This window comes from Erpetoichthys calabaricus, chromosome 10, assembly GCF_900747795.2.
Source record: "Erpetoichthys calabaricus chromosome 10, fErpCal1.3, whole genome shotgun sequence".
Taxonomy (NCBI): Eukaryota; Metazoa; Chordata; class Cladistia; order Polypteriformes; family Polypteridae; genus Erpetoichthys; species Erpetoichthys calabaricus.
Window position 1 is genome coordinate 41423255 of NC_041403.2, and position 19338 is coordinate 41442592.

At 40.7% G+C, this 19338-nt stretch overlaps 1 protein-coding gene across 1 annotated transcript in view; it reads left to right on the plus strand.

Annotated features, from left to right (window-relative positions):
- Positions 1–15279: 15279 nt before the first annotated feature.
- olfm3a (olfactomedin 3a) overlaps positions 15280–19338 on the plus strand; it is a 117030-nt gene continuing 112971 nt past the window's right edge. The window contains exon 1 of the mRNA XM_028811104.2: positions 15280–15939. Coding sequence (XP_028666937.1) covers positions 15871–15939 — 69 coding nt within the window. The 5' untranslated portion in view covers positions 15280–15870. The remainder of the gene's footprint in view (positions 15940–19338) is intronic.

Sequence of the window (19338 nt, forward strand, 5' to 3'; positions counted from 1 at the left end):
ACATAAATGTGGCGCGCCACGGCTACATAGTGGTTAGTGCTTCCACCTCATAGATGCAGTGTCCAGAGTTTGAATACTGTGTCCGTCACCATCTGTGGGGATTTTTCACATTGTGTGTGTGTGTGTTTTTTCCCATATGTTCTTAATTTACTCCCACTTCCCAAAGATATACATGTTAATTAGCAACTGCAAGTTAGCCAGGGGTAACTGCTTTGCAATTGTCTGATATCCCATCCAGGCTGGTTTCTGCTTTTCGCTCATGGAACAGCCTTTACAGAAGCTATCTCTTTTTTTTAACAATATTTTTTTTTACAATCATTAATGTTTTTTAATCTTTTAATTATTAATGTTAATATTTGTCCTCTGGCTTGTTACTGTAAATTTTTTGTAAATAAAATTGTGAAGATGCTACTGTCAATACTGACATGAGCATCAGCTCATCTAAACTGCCTTTTGGACAAGCTTTGGAGATGTCACAAGGTAAACATTAAGAGAGCTGACGGCTACCTACATCTATAATAACTGAGAATGTCAGAGTCTCTGTGGAATATAAATTAATATGTATTGAATATTCAAAATTTATTTGGCAGCACTGAAGTCACTATCGCTTAAGGAGCTTTGTTACCCGATCAGAGGAGCTGCTAATCTGAAGATGGAAAGGATGAAAGGGCAAAGATCTGGAGAAAGCATAAAGGTTACAAGCTCATTCAAGGATGGAAGATGAAAAGATCCGGAGCTAGGTTAATAATATGGTGAAAAGGATTCAGACCTGGTCTGACTTCATATATTGAAAAATGTTCCATTGCTTTCATATAAGTTGTATAAACTGATACATCTGATAATGAGTTATGGCGACTTAAGGTCCGGTTACCTTTTGAATTGTGTGGAGAACTGACTTAAACCTCTTATTGCAGATGCTATTTTAATGCTGGATGGGTTTTATCAGATTAAATGTAAAAAGCAGAAAGAGGGGCTGTAGATTTATGCTTATGAGCAGCAGTAAAAAAAAGGGAGCACACTACAAGTAAAACTAAATGTGTGACCCAGACATTGAAATGCAGACTGAATTCATCCAAGTCACTTTCCAAGAAAGCAAGTTACATCACCCTGGGTGACTCAGCAACAAAAATGATTTTATCTATTCCAATATCTTAATGATGAATCATTCTTAATGCTGATGATTTTAAACAAGGAAACAAACCTCTATCAACAAGTTCCATTAATGGACACCACAAAGTACCTCTTCTCTATTTAAATGTTAATGACTTTAAATATAAACCTGTGGTACAATCTGAGCTGGTCTGGCCTCATCTTACATATATATACGCGTGGGTCACAAAGTTGCAGAGGAGCACTCAGGGTTTTCCAAGAGAGATAAATTTTATTCCAGAACAGGCAGAACAAATACAAATCTCCTTCAGGAGAGATCCGGCCGCACAAGGGACAACTGTTGAACCGAACCGCCTCTGCTCCGCCTTCTGGTCAAAAGAACACCAAATCTTCCTCTTCAAAGGGGCATGGTGGCACGGGTTCCCCGACCAGAGAAGAGGGAGTCTGGGGGACGGCAGTGAGACACAAGGACAGCCGCGGTGTGGTCTTTTAAATGTTCAAAACTCCACGCAAGATGCAGATTATATATATATGTGTGTGTGTGTGTGTTTATATATATTTTTTTAAGCTTCTGTAAATTTAAAATTTCACCTTGGACACAAATAAAGTATTTATCTAGCTATCTAAAAGCTCGCCCACTGAGAACAAAGAATTGTATTAAGTGGCTTTGAGAATGCAATGTTATGTTCAGTTAAACCATCAGTACTATACTGTTTGTATTACTACTTGCTGTCGTGTTTTAGCTGCGTTTTCCCCCTGACCAGAGTTAGCAGTTGTATTTCAAGTCTGTATTGTTTAATTTTGTATTATTTATTTGTATTAATGTTTCTTTTGTTTATAATGTAACTTTTTCTGTGTGTGTGTATTGGAAAAGAGGGGTGGCCTAGATTATGTCCCTTGTGTTTTGTGGGTGGCTCCCCAAGGGGTGAAGCCACCTGCCAATCACTCCCAGAAACGGCCCTCCACCATATTTAAGCAAGGGCCTCCCATAATTCCTGGCTGTTCATTAAAGATAGATAGATAGATAGATAGATAGATAGATAGATAGATAGATAGATAGATAGATAGATAGATAGATAGATAGATAGATAGATAGATAGATAGATAGATAGATAGATAGATAGATAGATAGATAGATAGATAGATAGATAGATAGATAGATAGATAGATAGATAGATAGATACTTTATTAATCCCAAAATGCGCTCAGAGTGGAGTGTTAGTGTGCTTTTTGATTTTGCTGTTGTTTTGTGATTCCCCGGATTTTTGGAACCTGTGCTTTGTTTTTGACTTGTGAGATTTCTGAACTCTTTTGAGACCCTTGCCAACAGGGCAACACTGCCACATCTGTTAAGGGTTGCTTGTTTGTTGCCGAGGCAACTGCAGATTCGCAGCACCACTGAAACAACTACAAGCTGACCGCTGCTACACACAAAGTGCCGGTTGGCCAATGGGTGATGCAGGGAACATTATATCTTGGTCACTGACCTGGCCCCAACCCTGCCTGTTTGCTGTGTCTGTGTATAGGAGAGTGGTAGATCCCGCTACAATAAATAACCCTGCTGTTCCTGTTTTGAACTGAGTAAAGCTGGTTTTGCTAAAGTACTGAGACTCAGCCTTGTTTCTGGGGTGCAAGACACTGACTCAAGTGTCACAATTTCATCTTTGGATTTCATATTGGGCCTTTGTTTTTTGATATTTTTTTTAACCATTCTCTGTTCATGATCGCACTTCTGGATTCTACATTGGGACTTTGTCTGCTGTGTATGTCTTTCTGGCAATTCCTTTGTGCTCTTTGGAGCTTTGGGGCTTTTGCTAAAATAAACCAATTATTTTTATAAAGATTTGTCCTTGCCCTATGGGTATCTAGTTTGGGTATTTGACAGTGTTTTCTCCCTCTAGTGGAAAAGTTTGGTACCTGTGCTTTTGGGACTCCCCAGATCACGACACTTGCAATATTTATAGCAATTACAAAATTTTATGTCATAATTCAAGTGTCCTTTCCAGACTTTTGCTTTGATAGATTTCTGGTACTACCACTACCACAAAATATCTTTCATTTCTCTTTGTTGTCTTTTCATTTACTCTGGTTAAGTTATATCTTGGAAGAGAGCTTCCATACTTGTCCATACCTGTCAGGCAGCATATGTACTTTCTGCTTTGGAAACTCATTCAGTTTCAGCTTCATGGTAGTGGATGTGACCTTCAGCTTCTTTCAGAGTCTCTACTGAATTCCTGTAAGAAGGAACAACAAGAAAGCCCTTATCAAAGGCCTAGGTTTTCCTCTGTTACTTTACTTCATCCACTTTAGAACGTATGGAAAAAAATATGCTCAAAATATTACATATTATATGTGTGTTAAGGTTTACATGAAGAGCAAGTCAAACAGAGAACATCTAAGGAAAACCAGAGGCACTGTGTCTAATGTGACAGTGTAACTAGACAGAGGATTCAAGATGAGCAGAGTGGAGATGTTGATCTACAGCAGGGGTGTCAAACTCAGATTCTGGCAGGCTACAGTAGCAGCAGGTTTTGATTCCCATCACTTTTTAAATTAGCAACCTATTATTGCTTCTAATGAAACAAAATTATTTTTGTCATGATATTAATTTATTTGCTTTTTAGATTTTAGAAACCTTAAATGTTTCTTTTTTAGTTAACCAGCATCCAAAAAATAATGTTGGCATAACAACAGATGACCCTCTAACTCAAAGTCAGTGTCTGGAGGGGTACCATGACTGCACTGCCAATTTCTTAATTAGAAGGTATTTCTTGCTGTTAATAAGACACATTTTCTAACTCTATGATTTCTTTGTGTTCTCATTCTACTAAGCCAGATATTTCCAAAACTGTACATCTTTCTTTTTTTCCTTATCGCACATTCTGGTTTTGTGGACCAAAAAAAAAATCAGATTTTTTATCTTTTTCAAATAATTCATTGAAATAGACATTATATGATGAACACCAGTGGCGGACCATGCATTTCACACCTAGGCCTTCAGTAGTGCTCCGTCTGAATCAACCCGCCCCTCAAAAACTAATTTATGGTTATAAAAACCATCTTAATATGCAGAAATACAGTATAAACTGCCGTTGCATTGCAGATAGATAACTCCTGTAGCCACAATAAATGCCTTAATTGAATAAACAAACCAGGGCCCCGGGTGAACAAGTTCCTTTCTATTGCAGCTAGAGCCGCGACACACATTAAAAACATCAATAATAACTCATAAACTTGCAATATTATTTAGGAAAATCGTAACATTTTACTCACCAAGAATTCGGATTATTTGTAAACAAAATCCATCCTCCTTTCTTTCCTCAAAAACAGTTCAATTACTCTGTACAGATTATCCGTGCGCTTCAGTTCCATCACTAAGTCCCTTTCTATCGCCATCGAAGCTAATGCTGAAAGTCGAACCTGCCCTGTCGTATTTCTGTTATAAGTTTGTATTCGCTTTAGGGCTGAAAATGTCCGCTCAACAGAAGCAGTGGACACGGGAATGGTCACCGCCAAACTTACCAATGTGTTCAGCTGCCCCATGCTCTCATTCAGATTTTTCTGATGAAGGAAGTCAAGGAGATCAGTGGGAGATTTTCCTGCAAAATCATCCATGGCATACATTACAGTCAGTTCTGTTTTTAGCTGAGACAGATCAAACAACTCCGTGGCTCTGTGTTAAACTGGAGAAGGCTGCATGCGGGAAATTTTTCTTGTATTCCCGAAAATACAAAAAAAGGAGCGTGACAAACATCAATTTTTCGTGGTCTTGAAATCTGGTCTGTGTCTAGCAAATAATATTGTCCAGAATCCTGCCATGGAATTGGCGGTAGTGCGCGCGAGGATCTTGCGCTTGACCTCTTTGTGCGCTCGGAGCGCCTGCGGCGCATTCAGTGGTCTCGTAGAGTTCCTCATATCGGCTTCTATCTTGCTCAACGGTGTCACAGAACTCCTTTACCCTAGCCAGACAAAACTGCACATCCAATGTTTTGTCCTGTAGTATTGAAAAGATCACGTCTGAATACTCAAAAATGCCATTGAATGTGTGAAGCAAAAAACAAAACTCAAAATCATCCAGATGTGCTTTAAATCCATCAGCACAGCGCACTGTGTCCTCATCATACTCATCATGATGCTCCAGAATGTGATGAAACAGTTCCTTTAGAGCATCTCTCTTCTCAAAGACCATATTGACCACTCTGGATGTGTACTGCCACCGTGTTGGTGCCAGACGAGGGAGACGCCGCTGGCAGATTTCGTCCAGTAGTTGCATCTAGAAAAAAATGCAGCAAGGCCATTGAGGTGGCCGAAAAAGATCTTGCATTCTTTAAGCTTTGAGGCCCCTTGAGTCAGTACTAAATTGATCTGATGGGCATAGCAGTGTATGAATAAAGCCAAAGGTGCTCTCTCTTTAACTTTAGCCTGCACCCCATTTAATCCAGAAGACATGACCGCTGCGCCGTCAAAATACTGTGCCACAACTTTACCCAGACATTCATTTTCCAACAAAAATCTGATGATAAGACCTGCAATGTCATCGGCTCGCTTCCCACTGGTAACATCTTCAAATCTGACAAATCGCTCCTTAACACCTCTGCCCGTTACGTAATGCAGGACCAGTGCTAGCTGCGCTGCGTTACTCGCGTCTGTCATCTCAATCACCATAATAGAGACGAACGGTGCTTTTTTAACGTCACTTCTTATCTCTTCTCCCATCACTTCAGCAATAGCAGTGATCAGGTCGTTTTGTATTTTACCCGACGTCCTACTAAACACTTTATTGGTGCACAGGTTGTAATGTAAATCCGTGTTACTCCCAGCCATGAGAGAAAGAAGCTCCACATAGTTCCCTCTGTTATTGGATCCTGCGCTTTCATCGTGTCCCCGAAATGAAAGTTCCTATTTGCCCAAAAAAATGACACAGTCTATCAGTCTTTTTTTCTCCGTTTTTCTTCACCTTTTCGTTGTGGAGCTCCGTTTCTCTGCACACTTGCTCGTTCAAATGTAGATCCACTCTGGTTTCCCCAAAAGTTTTGGAAAGCACCGTTGCTTGTAAGTGTCCGGCAGTGCTTTGATGTCTCGTTGCTGCCTTGGTTAGGCAAGTCAAATTTACAAACCCAGTGTGGCTCCAAACACCATGTCGACCAGTGGCAAATAACAAGCACTCCCAGCAATACTATTTGCAGTGTTCCTCGGACCCTGTGAGCCAGGGGTACCGCTCGTAGTTGGTAACCTGAAAGTGGCGCACAAATCCTCCTCCTGGTTGTGACAGGCTAGCTAGCTTCGGACTTTTCCGACCTTTCTTAACAATGTCCAGCTTTTCTTGAAAAGACCGTCCTGAAAATGGCCTTGAAAGTAAATCTGCCACCAAATCTATTTCTTCTCCTCCTTCAGCCATGGGGTGACAAAATAGCTATTACACCATCCTATCCAATCAATGGGTCTGAATACGGTGACATTGCCTTACGCCTGCTAGAGGGACCTAGTGAAACCAACTCAAAATCTGATTGGTTGAAGCAACAATTTAATCGACATTTATTTTGTGTTAGAGGGCCTGCAGAACGGATTGTGAAGGCCTCCCGGGCAGACTTCTTTGACTTTGACCCTGCCTGGCAACAAATGATGGCTGAAATGTGATTGGTTAAATGCTTTAATACGAAAATACATGTCCGGAAGCAGCACAACCATCGGAAAAGCTATGAAAGGAAGCGGACAAACTATTTGGAATAATTTAATAAGTATTCATGGACAAAATATAATTAACATCAGTTTGTGATTCAGATATTTTTTTAGGCCAGCAGAGAAGGCCTTGCAGGCCCTGATGGTCCGCCACTGATATATATATATTTTTATATTATAGGAAGAGAACAGACACCCCAACCAGAATGGAAGATTTACCCTTATATCGGACGGGATGTCAACATGAGAACTCAAGGAAATGAGCCAGAACAACAAGGAAATGAATTTACATCCAGCCAGTATATTCTATTAGACATTCAGAGAAAAGACGAAAGTGGGAGTAGTTCCATCCTCCATGCAGTAGGTGACCGTTGTCCTCATATGTTCCATCCCATTGCCCATGGCATGACTTTGGGCTATACAAAAATAAATTGTATTGTATTGTATTGTATTGTATTGTATTGTATTGTATTGTATTGTATGAAAACCCAGTCGGAACACCCACAGGGGTACTAGGAAGATGGTGCCTGGAAGTGTAGCAATGTAGGAGTCCCTTGGGATCGCTAGAGGGCACTGTCAGGGGAAGACCACCTTACTTTGACTATGGCCAAGAAGTACATCCTTAAGAAGACAGAATGGCACTGGAAGCATTCCCGGGTCCACCATAAATAGGAGCCTGCTACTACACATGGATGAGTAAGAGTTGGGAGGGAGTGGGCAACATTAAACTTGAGGAGGAGGAGGAAGAATTGAGTGATTTGTGATTGATTCATTGTATACTTGTGGCTTCCATCTGGAGAGGACTGCGGAAAGTGATAATCCTTTATTTTATTCATAAAATGTCTGGTGGCCGAGGTAGGTCTCGACGTCCTCCTGCTTCTTCATAGGGACCAAACGTTGGGTGCATCCTTGCCGTCTAGTTAGGTGCCACACACTATGTCTGCAACTCGCCTCCAAGCCTAACATTTTGGCCTGCCTTACCTGCAGCTGCACCAGCTGATCTGCCAACTGCCATACCACTTTGGCAAGCCGTTCCAGCTCTGGGGCCCAACTGTCCTGCTGACTACGTCATGTGAGGTTAGGTGGTTAAAGAACAGTCTCAAAAAAGAAGAATTTTTGGGACTCCAACGAGGTCGCCCCTTTTATTCATCTCCAGATGAAACAACGTACAGAAGAATGAAAAGAAAACACATGGCTTAGCGCTGCTTCCCAAACTAGGGTTTCTCATAAATAACAAAAAAGGATTATGCTTTCTTATTCATTCAAGACAGTGCTTCATATTGTGGCTAGATCCTTCTTTGGGGATGTCTGGGTTTCATGGCAATTGGACCAGAAGGGATGGGACTAGCTGCCCCTACTGGTTTCTTGGCATTGTGAGGGAAGAAGACCAAGAAAACAAAGTTAGTAGTAGCCCCCGCTCTCATCTTCGTAGGGTATTGCATTACTGAACTGAGCCAGCGTAGGAGTCCTCCAATGAGCGTGAGTGACTATAAATGTATAGTCATTTAGTCATATAGTCCACTATGCATCTATAATAGTGAAGTGGATGATAAGGCAGGGCAAAAGCCAAATGTCTAGGGTACCAACCAGGGAAAAATCCTGTTTAATTGAAAAAAAAAATAAAGTAATGGAAATTATGTGCCCACAGATGCTGTCTGTGAGGAGCAATTTTCTTTAGTTACTGCTCGCTTAGCTTGCACTTCCAAAATGAGATGCTACCCTCCGGGAGTATCTTCCTTTTATACCAGGTGGACTGGAAGGGAAGGGGCGTCCTTAGATTTGTTGCCCCTAAGGGGAGGTTTCTTGAGGCTGTGAGGAAAAAAGGAGACAAGACAGTTAACAACAGTGCCACCTTTCATCCAGGGGTGGTACCTTGTACCTTAGATAATCCTGTAAGGCAGCCGTTTAGTATGCATACATGACATTATACACAAATGTGGTGCCACTCTAGCCTCTTGCTGCATCAGATTTCGATAGGTTATTTAGTGCCACATCTCGGCCCTCATTTTAAGTGTTGTCTGCTTCTGATGCTGCTCATCTACAGTAATTTCAGAAGAATGAAGGCATCATTCAAGTGATGAAGCATTGTGTGCTTTTGACCATCATGGAAACATTTTACTTACAAGTTTTTTAACTTCTTTGCATTGCTATTTTTGAATATTTTGCTTATTTAATGCCATTACTAGGACCAGGGAGGAAGACTTGAAAATATCTGGCATGATAAAAGACAAATGTTTTCTGCTCTCCACTGATAGTAAATTCTTTACCCATTGCTGAATATCAAAAGACAAACTGGACACATATCAATAAAGTGAACGATAACATGTCTTGTAAAAACAGTATTGTAATGAAAATATAACATTAATATTTTGACTGGTATTCATTCTTGGAATGCCACTTTGGTTAACTGCTTAAAAAATGCAGAAGCCTACTGATAGTATTACAAAAAATAGCTAGAAGAATTGATGCTATTACAACATCATATGCAGGTGGTTTATGTAGCTGATAAAACAACATTTGCACATCTTGCAAAGCGAAACACCATCTGCCTCTATGACCTTGTCAAGAACGCAATTCTTAGAAAGCCTATCCTAATTGAGATCAATCAGCAACACGATGCACAGGCTGCGTTTGTCATTAAATGACAGACAAACTGCAGTGCCCGTGAAGGATTTAACTTAGAAAATCAGTTTTTCTACATCAGCTGACAAAATCATAAAAGATGAAATTATGAGTACAGTAAATCTGTTTATTGTAGCAATGGAAACAATAGTTTACTCAGAGCAGCAAAGCTCAAGGCTTTGTTACCAGGGTCACCTCTACAGTGCTGCAGCATTAAAATTTGCTATATCTGTACAAGCTCCATCTTGCCTGGACAGGTTAGCCTCTGATGGGTTTACTTGTTCACCGTCTTTATTCATCGATCAGTTTAAGTGTATACTTCCAGGACCCTCTGACACCAAGGGTAGCACTTTTGGTTGTATGAGCCTCGGATTTATAATTTTCTCTAAAAGTCTCAGACTTTCCTTCCCTGCCACTGCCCTGTCCAACCTGAGAAGCAGTCGCAGTCTGCTACTTTCCTGAAGTGCCTGTGAAGCATTTTCTGTCGACTGAAAATATACGTAGTAGTAAGTGATTTAGAATGCTAAATGTTTTTTCAAATTTATTTTCAGGAGTTTCTCCACAGTTTTGATTTTCAAGTTTTCTGGGTTCCAAAGTGGTACTTAGGGGGTCCCAGCCCCTTGGAGCCACCTCAGTTTCTCACACATTCTGGTCACCCACCAAACTGAATTAGATGATGTAGCTTTGAGAAGCTGTGTGTGTTTCTATATATACTCTGAAAGGATTTGCCTAAATATGTTTGGCTTCAACACAAAATGAATTTGATGAAAAATTCTGCTCATCACCAAAATTCTCTTGCCACAACTATCCCATTGAGCAACAGTGGTGGGAGTACCATGCTTTTCAGCCCAATATCCTGTCATCAATGAAGGAATTGAGATTGAAAGATGAAGGAAGCTTGTGCTTATGAATTCAACAGAAATGTTACAGTACTGTATGTGAACAGCCAACATGTCTGGAGCAGTTGAAGAAGGTCTGTAAAAAAAGAATGGTCATAAATTTCTCAAAGCAGATGTGAGAGGCTGATTAATAATTGGAAACATTTGGCTGTGATCACAGCTTCTAAATGATGTGCCACCGCTTATTGATTTAACAGGCTCCATTACTTTTGCAAATCTTCTTGTAATAGAAGGCCTCTCAAACTGTGTGCTGGTGATTGAGTTGCTTTTAAATAAAATTAATACAGCATAACATTCTCAAAGCTGCTTAATCAAATTCAGGGCCACTGCCAACCAGATCCTATCTGGGTAGCATTGGGCACAAAGCAGAAACCAACTATGGACAGGGCACACTCTCACACACACACAGCTGAGTAAGGCCCTGATATGGAACTGGCAATCAAAATAAATTCTGTGTTTTTGGGATGTCTGAGGAAAACCAGAGTCTGACCCCAGAATGCTGGATCTTGGAAGGAGTAGCACAATCCAGTAAGGCTAAACAGTAGCACTTTTACTTAATCCATCCATCCATTTTCCAACCCGCTGAATCCGAACACAGGGTCATGGGGGTCTGCTGGAGCCAATCCCAGCCAACACAGGGCACAAGGCAGGGAACCAATCCTGGGCAGGGTGCCAACCCACCGCAGGACACACACAAACACACCCACACACCAAGCACACACTAGGGCCAATTTAGAATCGCCAATCCACCTAACCTGCATGTCTTTGGGCTGTGGGAAGAAACCGGAGCGCCCGGAGGAAACCCACGCAGACACGGGGAGAACATGCAAACTCCACGCAGGGAGGACCCAGGAAGTGAACCCGGGTCCCCAGATCTCCCAACTGCGAGGCAGCAGCACTACCCACTGCGCCCCTTTTACTTAATAAACAATGAAATTATTTATGCATCACCTTTTTATATGCTTGCTATTTGGATTATCTCTCTTAAACATTAGATTGCAGATAGAAATTTTTAGACAGTCCATCTAACACAATAAAACATAAAGGGTTTCATAATGTCAGTCAGTTATTTTCTACAACAGCAACAACATTTATTTATTTATTATACAAATGATGTAGCTCAAAGTGCTTTACAGGATGAAGAAAGAGAAAAAAGACAAAATATATAAAAAATAAAATTAGGCAATACTAATTAACATAGAATAAAAGTAAGGTCCAATGGCCAGGGAGGAACAAATTCCAGACGGATAGAGAAAAAAAAAAAATCTGCAGGGGTTCCGAGACCACCCAGCCCCCTCTAGGCATTCTACTTAACATAAATGACCTCAATGAGTCCTCATGGTATTCAGGATTCACATGGAAGAACTTGATGATGATGTTCATGTGTACTTCTGGCCTTTAATCCATCAATGTAAGGACATCACGGTGCTTTGATCGGGTGGTGGTGGCGATCTCCACCACAGAAAACTGGAAAAAGAACAGCAGAAAATGTAGGGGTTAGTACCTATTTCAGAGCCACCATGAATGATAATGATAATTAAATGCATATGCAGAGAATCAGGATTAAGCTAAAATGAAGCTATGAGAAAGCTATGCTAAAATAGTGAGTTTTTAGCAGTGTTTTAAAATGCTCCACTGTATTAGCCTGGCGAAATTCTATTGGTACGCTATTCCAGATTTTAGGTGCATAACAGCAGAAGGCTGCCTCACCACTTCTTTTAAGTTTTGCTCTTGGAATTAGAAGCAGATACTCATTAGAAGATCTGAGGTTACGATTTGGAGTGTAAGGTGAAAGACATTCTGAAATATAGGATGGAGCGAGATTATTTAAGGCTTTGTAAACCATAAGCAGTATTTTGCTGGAACAACCCCTGGACCAGCGCCAGTTCATCACAGGGTGAACACACACAGACACATCCCAACTACACACTAAGGCCAATTTAATATCGCCAATCCACCTATGTCTTTGGACTGTGGGAGTAAACCAGAACACCCAGAGGAAATTCCACACAGTTACGGGAAGAACATACAAACTCCAGGCAGGGTGGACCCGGGACATAAAACAGGCTCTCTTTACTGCGAGGCAGCAACCACTGCACCATCCTGTTTCATAAAGTACTGTCAATTATTTCAAATATAAAAAATAACTATATATTGTGACAGATAGGGGGTGCTCTCGCTCCCTTGAACCCTCAGACTATACGCCAGACACCAGGTAAAAGTCCAAATATGATATTTATTTGAACAATAACGTGCACAAAGCACCCTCCTCTCCACAATACTCATAAATCAATACACAATACACTAATAGTATGCATTGCCACCCTTCTACCCAGCTCAGCTCAACTTTGGGATCTCCCACATTCCTTTATATAGTCCATGACCCACAAGTGTTTACAATCCCTCAGTCCACGTGACTTCCTACCACTTCCGGGTCAGATCAAAAGTCCTCTTCTTCATCCCGGAAGTACATCATTCCCTCTGTCGCCGTGACTAAGACGTACTTCCGGGTTATAGGTGAAACCAAAGTCTTTGGGCATACCTGCAGCATCCCCTGGAGGCCCCCATGGTATCCCGCAGGGCTGTGATGAGAAACTCCACTGTCCATGATGCCCTGCTGGAACTCGGGGCACCTCTCTGTTGTAGGCAGGGCTCCACCTGGTGGCCTGGGGGTATTGGCCGGGATAAAAGGCCGGCCATGTACCACTATATATATACTGTATATATATACAGTAATCCCTCCTTCATCGCGGGGGTTGCGTTCCAGAGCCACCCGCGAAATAAGAAAATCCGCGAAGTTGAAACTATATGTTTATATGGTTATTTTTATATTGTCATGCTTGGGTCACAGATTTGCGCAGAAACACAGGAGGTTGTAGAGAGACAGGAACGTTATTCAAAGACTGCAAACAAACATTTGTCTCTTTTTCAAAAGTTTAAACTGTGCTCCATGACAAGACAGAGATGACAGTTCAGTCTCACAATTAAAAGAATGCAAACATATCTTCCTCTTCAAAGGAGTGCATGTCAGGAGCACAGAATGTCACATAGATAGAGAAAACAATCTCTAGCAAACAAATCAATAGGGCTGTTTGCTTTTAAGTATGTGAAGCACCGTGCAGCATTTCACTTCACGAAGCAGCTGCACAGAAGGCAGCCAACGTGAAGATAATCTTTCAGCATTTTTAGACGAGCGTCCGTATCGTCTAGGTGTGCGAACAGCCCCCCAGCTCAATCCCCCTACGTCAAGATCAGAAAAAGTCAGCGCGAGAGAGAGAGATAGAGAGAGAGAGAGAGAGAGAGAGAGAGAGAGAGAAAGTAAGCTGGGTAGCTTCTCAGCCATCTGCCAATAGCGTCCCTTGTATGAAATCAACTGGGCAAACCAACTGAGGAAGCATGTACCAGAAATTAAAAGACCCATTGTCCGCAGAAATCCGCGAACCAGCAAAAAATCCGCGATATATATTTAAATATGCTTACATATAAAATCCGCGATGGAGTGAAGCCGCGAAACGCGAAGCGCGATATAGCGAGGGATCACTGTATATATATATATATATAGTATATACCAATTAATCAGAAAAGTGCAACAAAGGAAACACCTCTTGGTGATATATAGCTAGCCCATAGGCAAAATATAAACAAAAGATACTCGTCTCAGTCTGTCTCTCTAAGTGTTGTTTCACAGGAGCTCTGTCCAGAGGGTCACTCTGATCATAAAAGATGCAGCCAGGTTTCTTATAGTGGACAAACCAGAAGGTTGCAGGGCTAAATGCCCTCACTCTGCAGTTTCTCGGATCTGCTGGGAGAGAAGGAAAAGAGAATGTTAACCACAGCACCCCCTTTCACCCCTTTTTGAAATCAATTTGAGTATACCTTCCATATGCCATAGAAAAAACTTTGTGGAACAAAAAGGAGCTGAAGGCGGCTGCATTAGAGGCTTAGCAGAACATCACTGGAGAAGATACTCAGCACCTGGTGATGAATCGGAAATTTCAAGCTGTCATTGCAGGCAAGAGATACGTGACGAAGTACTAAACATGACTGCTTTAATATATATTGCTATTTTACAAACTTTAGGGTGCCTTGAAATGGGGGGACCATGTACTGTAGACGAAGTGTATGCAAATACCCATAAAATAAAGTCTGAATTGTTTGATTTGCACTTTTAAAGTGTGGAGCTAAAGGGTAAATCAAGATTTTTTTTTATTTCTGGCAAACATTATAGAGGGCACTGTATATAATGAACATGTCATAATGCAAGTAAGTAAAACGAATGCGGCTGTAATCTGCTAGTGCGCGGTCCATCCATCCATTTTCCAAGCTGTTTCTGCTGTGCAGTCTGCTCATTCCGGCTCCTATCCCGGCAGCAGAAACCATCCCGGAAAGCACTTCTATACTGGAGGTACTTGTGTTTGTCTGAGCAGTTGACTTGAATTCAGATTGGTCCTAAACTGATCAATTATTTACTGTGTGACTTTTACTATGTGCCGTCACAAAAACAAAACGGGCATTGCTGAATGCTGCAAAGGCAGCTTTCCAAATTAAAGGGAAATTGAGGGGCGGGGGTGAACGGACTTCGGAGCATTGGAAAAAATCAATGCTTACGAAGAGAAAACAGAAAAAAGCAATCGCAGAGAACACCAAAATCGAACATCGCAGTATCTACTGTGCGAAATATGTACATTGATAACTCAGATGGATCCCAGCGCATGCAGTTTTCGATTATTGGCATTCAGATCGTCAGTGCGATTGAAAAATAAATTATCTGGCAGAGTGTCCGTTGAGTAATTTAAGATGCATTTTGAAGTTGAGAAAATCGAATGGATACCGGACTTGAAGTTTATCCCAGTGTGGGTGGAGTCACAGTATTAATTGTGTATCTTTTCTGGGGTACCAAGATTGTATCCAGAAGACTAGGATGATATCGTTTCTTTATTTTATGTTCCTGCCGAGGCATCAGTCACAAGCCTTCTCTGAATCACATATCTCGGTCTGAATCGCCTTTTCTCGTACTGTGCGAAACAGATGTAGGGCAATAGGTTACATTATTTTATCATGTCAAGTTTTACACTCGCCTAATGCTCGCTGTAAATTGAGAAGGATTCGCGTTGAACGGGTAAGACTACTCGCAAACGACGTGTTGCTCTGTATTTGCAGTTACCCATGGAGAATATTTTATTTTTCACCCATCGTCTTATAATTAATTCCTTATAAAGTGCTTTCAATCGGCCAGCTCAGGAGGAGGCTCTGGTGATGTCACTTCCGCAATCCAGATCCGAATCCTCATTTTAGCAGTCCCGGTTTTATAATTGTTTTGGGTCAAAACTTTTTTTCTCTCTCTCACTTCGTTTTTTGCTCCTACTGGAATCTGCGTGGAGCTGTCTGTCGTATTCACGGAACGTCCAGAGCCTGAGGAACGCTGTAATGAATGCGGATCTAGCCTTCTTGGTAAGCTGGGGCGCTTCCATCCCCAGTGTGATGCTCGCAGAGGTCCCGCAGTAAGAGACTTGCCAGTGAATGAATGAGTCGCTAAAAATTGTAACTGCTTCGGAACAGAATGCAGGCACTGGTCAGCGTCCTGGACCTTCTGCTTCTGGTCATGCTGTCCGGATTCTATCCGACGATGGTGAGTGGCTGCACGATCTCTCTTCATTTATTCATTACTTTACGGTTTCGGGGCTCGCGTGATATTCGCATGCTGTTTTTAGAGACACCACAGGTTAAATGCTGCACCGTAGTTTTCTTAGGAGAATTCGTCATTACTCTACGACTGTTACATTGCACTGCATTGTTTGTCCTCGTATAATCAGAAAGTGCTGCAGCTCGCATTTGTGAGAATAATTTGGGGGAAAAGGACAGCTGCATTAAAGCTATCGCTGCGTAGTTACCGTCACATCGCTTCCCTGTTAATTCATAACAACAAGCAATAATAGTTGGAAGAGGTCAAAATGAACTTTTACAGAAATAAAAGCCCTCATCGTGGTTATTGTAGCCAATGTCACCAACTTTAGAAAATGTAGTTTAATAGAGACAGTCGGATAGCGTACAATCGTTTAAAAGACGCGCACATATTTAAAATACGGGAGATGCAGTGTATACATTGGAACAGCAGCTCTTGAAAATAATGCGGCATCGCTTTGAGGTTTTGCTGCGCTAGTGATTTGGAAAACATATATTCCAGGTATTGTGGCATACTCTCACATTACTTTTATCTATGTATTTTATGTAACGGCTGTTTAATAGCAGGTCGCGTTAAACTCCGCATTAAACCAGTCTCGCATCCTATTGAATCTACAATAAGCAAACCATTTACCTGTCGTTATAATCGCCACGCTATTATAGTGTAGCAGGTGTTAAAGACGTTATTTCTTCACGTCCTGATATTTGTACATATAATTCTTCAATTCCTGACTGGCTCAGTAAAATAATGGATAAAAGAATAGACAGATAACTCTAAGCCGTCGTTTCATTTCAAATAAAGAATGATGCACTTTAGTTTCTGCGTTTTATGTGTCCGCCATGTGTCGTATAGTGTATAGTATATGAAAATGGCAAAGAATACTCCAACTGTGAAAATGATTTTAGTTTTATGTTCGCCTCTGTAGCGTTTTACTGTAGCGCTGGGCTAAATCTTGAGTTGTCTACCTTGAGAGATTCAATCGTAAACTCCCCGCTTGAGATACATTCGCTGTAGTTTTCGTGATGAATAGGTGGCGGCGGCGGCTTTCTGCCTTATCCCAGCCTGTTGAAAAGGTTTAGCCGCACGAGTCTTCAGTTAAAGAAACGTCGAAACGAAATGTTGACATTTTTGTTTTTGAGACTAATTTGCATTATTTTTACATTTTAAATATGCTATACTTTTAAATGGACTGTCCTGATCAAAAGCGGAAAGTATGATTAATAAACGCATGTGGGTTTATGGCCACAACAATATGACCACAGAGCGTAATTTATTTTGTTCATTCCGTTGCTTTCATCACCTTGTTGATACGCCTGTATTAACTAAAACTAGATCCAAGTTCACGTATACAATACCTTATAGGCTACCAACTAAATTTTAGATGTATTTGTAAATCGCTTCGTACACATATTGACAACGTACAGTATAATTGATTTGACTGTATTTATGTGAAATAGCCCTTTGTTCTAAGATATTTATATTTGTGCGGTCAAGGTAAATGTGCCACGGGGAATACAATGAAAGAAAAGGGGATGAAGCCATTCACTTCTGTTAAATGAAAACGGTGAGACACCTCCCTGCCCTAAACATTAGTTTAATCGGTGGCTGTGGTGATGCTGCTTTATGTGATTTTTTATATGGCTCGGACCTCGATTCCTGACTTCCCGCTTTCAGGACGATGTAGCATTTTCTGTCCTACTAAAAGTGAGATCTGTGTAAGCATCACTAAAATATACGGCTACACCAGCAGCTTCTTTGTGGTTAGCCTAATGTGTGTGTGTGTGTGTGTGTGTGCGTGCGTGCGTGTGTGTGTGTGTGAGAGAGAGAGAGAGAGAGAGAGAGAGAAGAAGAAGAAGAGCGTGTCCTACGATGGACTGTCACCCACAGTTAGTTCCTGCATTGCACCCATGGCAGCGGGGATAGAGTCCGAAGACACGGGTTCAGATATTTTAGTTGTAGTTAGATAGTCGTATTTATTCAGAACTAATGCAGTTTTGATAGTTTGCTTTGTCCTAGGGGCTGAAATTAGAAGACATTCTCTAAAGTGCAGTCTAAAGTCTTAGCCAGTCGTTTTAAACGGAATTCTTTGATCTGCAGTATTTAAACGTTGCATAAAAAAACGTTTTCACCATTGATCACGTATAGATAATTTAACAAAATCCACTTACACAGAAAATCATTTTTTAGAATTTCGGGGTGTTTGTAAATTATACTTCACATTATCAAAAACATGCAGGCTAGATGGATTGGCGGGGCCGACTTGACACCTTTGTGTGTTCTCACCCTGATGGGCACTATCCAATGATTGGTCCTGCCTTGCGCTCGATGCTTGGGATTGGCTCCAAGTGCCCTGCGACCCTGCCCTGGATAAGCGGGTTTGGAAAATGGATAGATGGATGGATGGATGCATGGATTACCGAGCAATTAATGTAGCTGCGGCCAGAGTCTGATTATGTAGTACCTCCGATTCCTCAAGGAATAAGGGCGTGTTATGAGAGAGAGAGAGAGCTATAGATAGGTACTATAATATAGATAGATAGATAGATAGATAGATAGATAGATAGATAGATGTGAAAAGCACTATATGATAGATAGATAGATAGATAGATAGATAGATAGATAGATAGATAGATAGATAGATAGATGTGAAAGGCACTATATGATAGATAGATAGATAGATAGATGTGAAAGGCACTATATGATAGATAGATAGATAGATAGATGTGAAAGGCACCATATGATAGATAGATTATAGTCAGTAAAATTAATGTCTTTTTGGATTAAAAATTCCCTACATTTAAAGAAAGAAAGAATAAATAAACAGTTTATAAGGAGAGATTGGACACATGCAAAATTGCATATATGCATTGTTTTTGGCACATTTTGACTCGTGAATACAGTATGGGTGCATAGTATACAGTATACATTTGTATGCAGTATGCTTGTATTCTCAGAAGAAATTACAAAATATATTTTCTTTTAGTGTAGCCTGTTTTGTTAATCAGGCTTTAATGAGAGTTTTCTTGTTTATTTTTTTTTGTGTGGTATTTTGTATGTTTGACTTAAAAGATAGCTTTCAATAAGAAGGTCACAAAATTTATTGTATATTATTCTCTAACAATGAAGATATTTTGGATTACCCTTGACAGATAATCTGTTTACGTTTATCAGTATTGTTTGTTTTTTAAAGCGCCTATTGTCATTTGTTAGCAGTTAATGTGTTTTTAACCATTAACTTTTATTTTTCATTCCAAAGATCTGAGTCATGAATTAAGCAAGCATCTAAACATTTAGGGCAGTAATAAGCTATTATAATCCATTTTTCAATTTCAGACATAACATTGT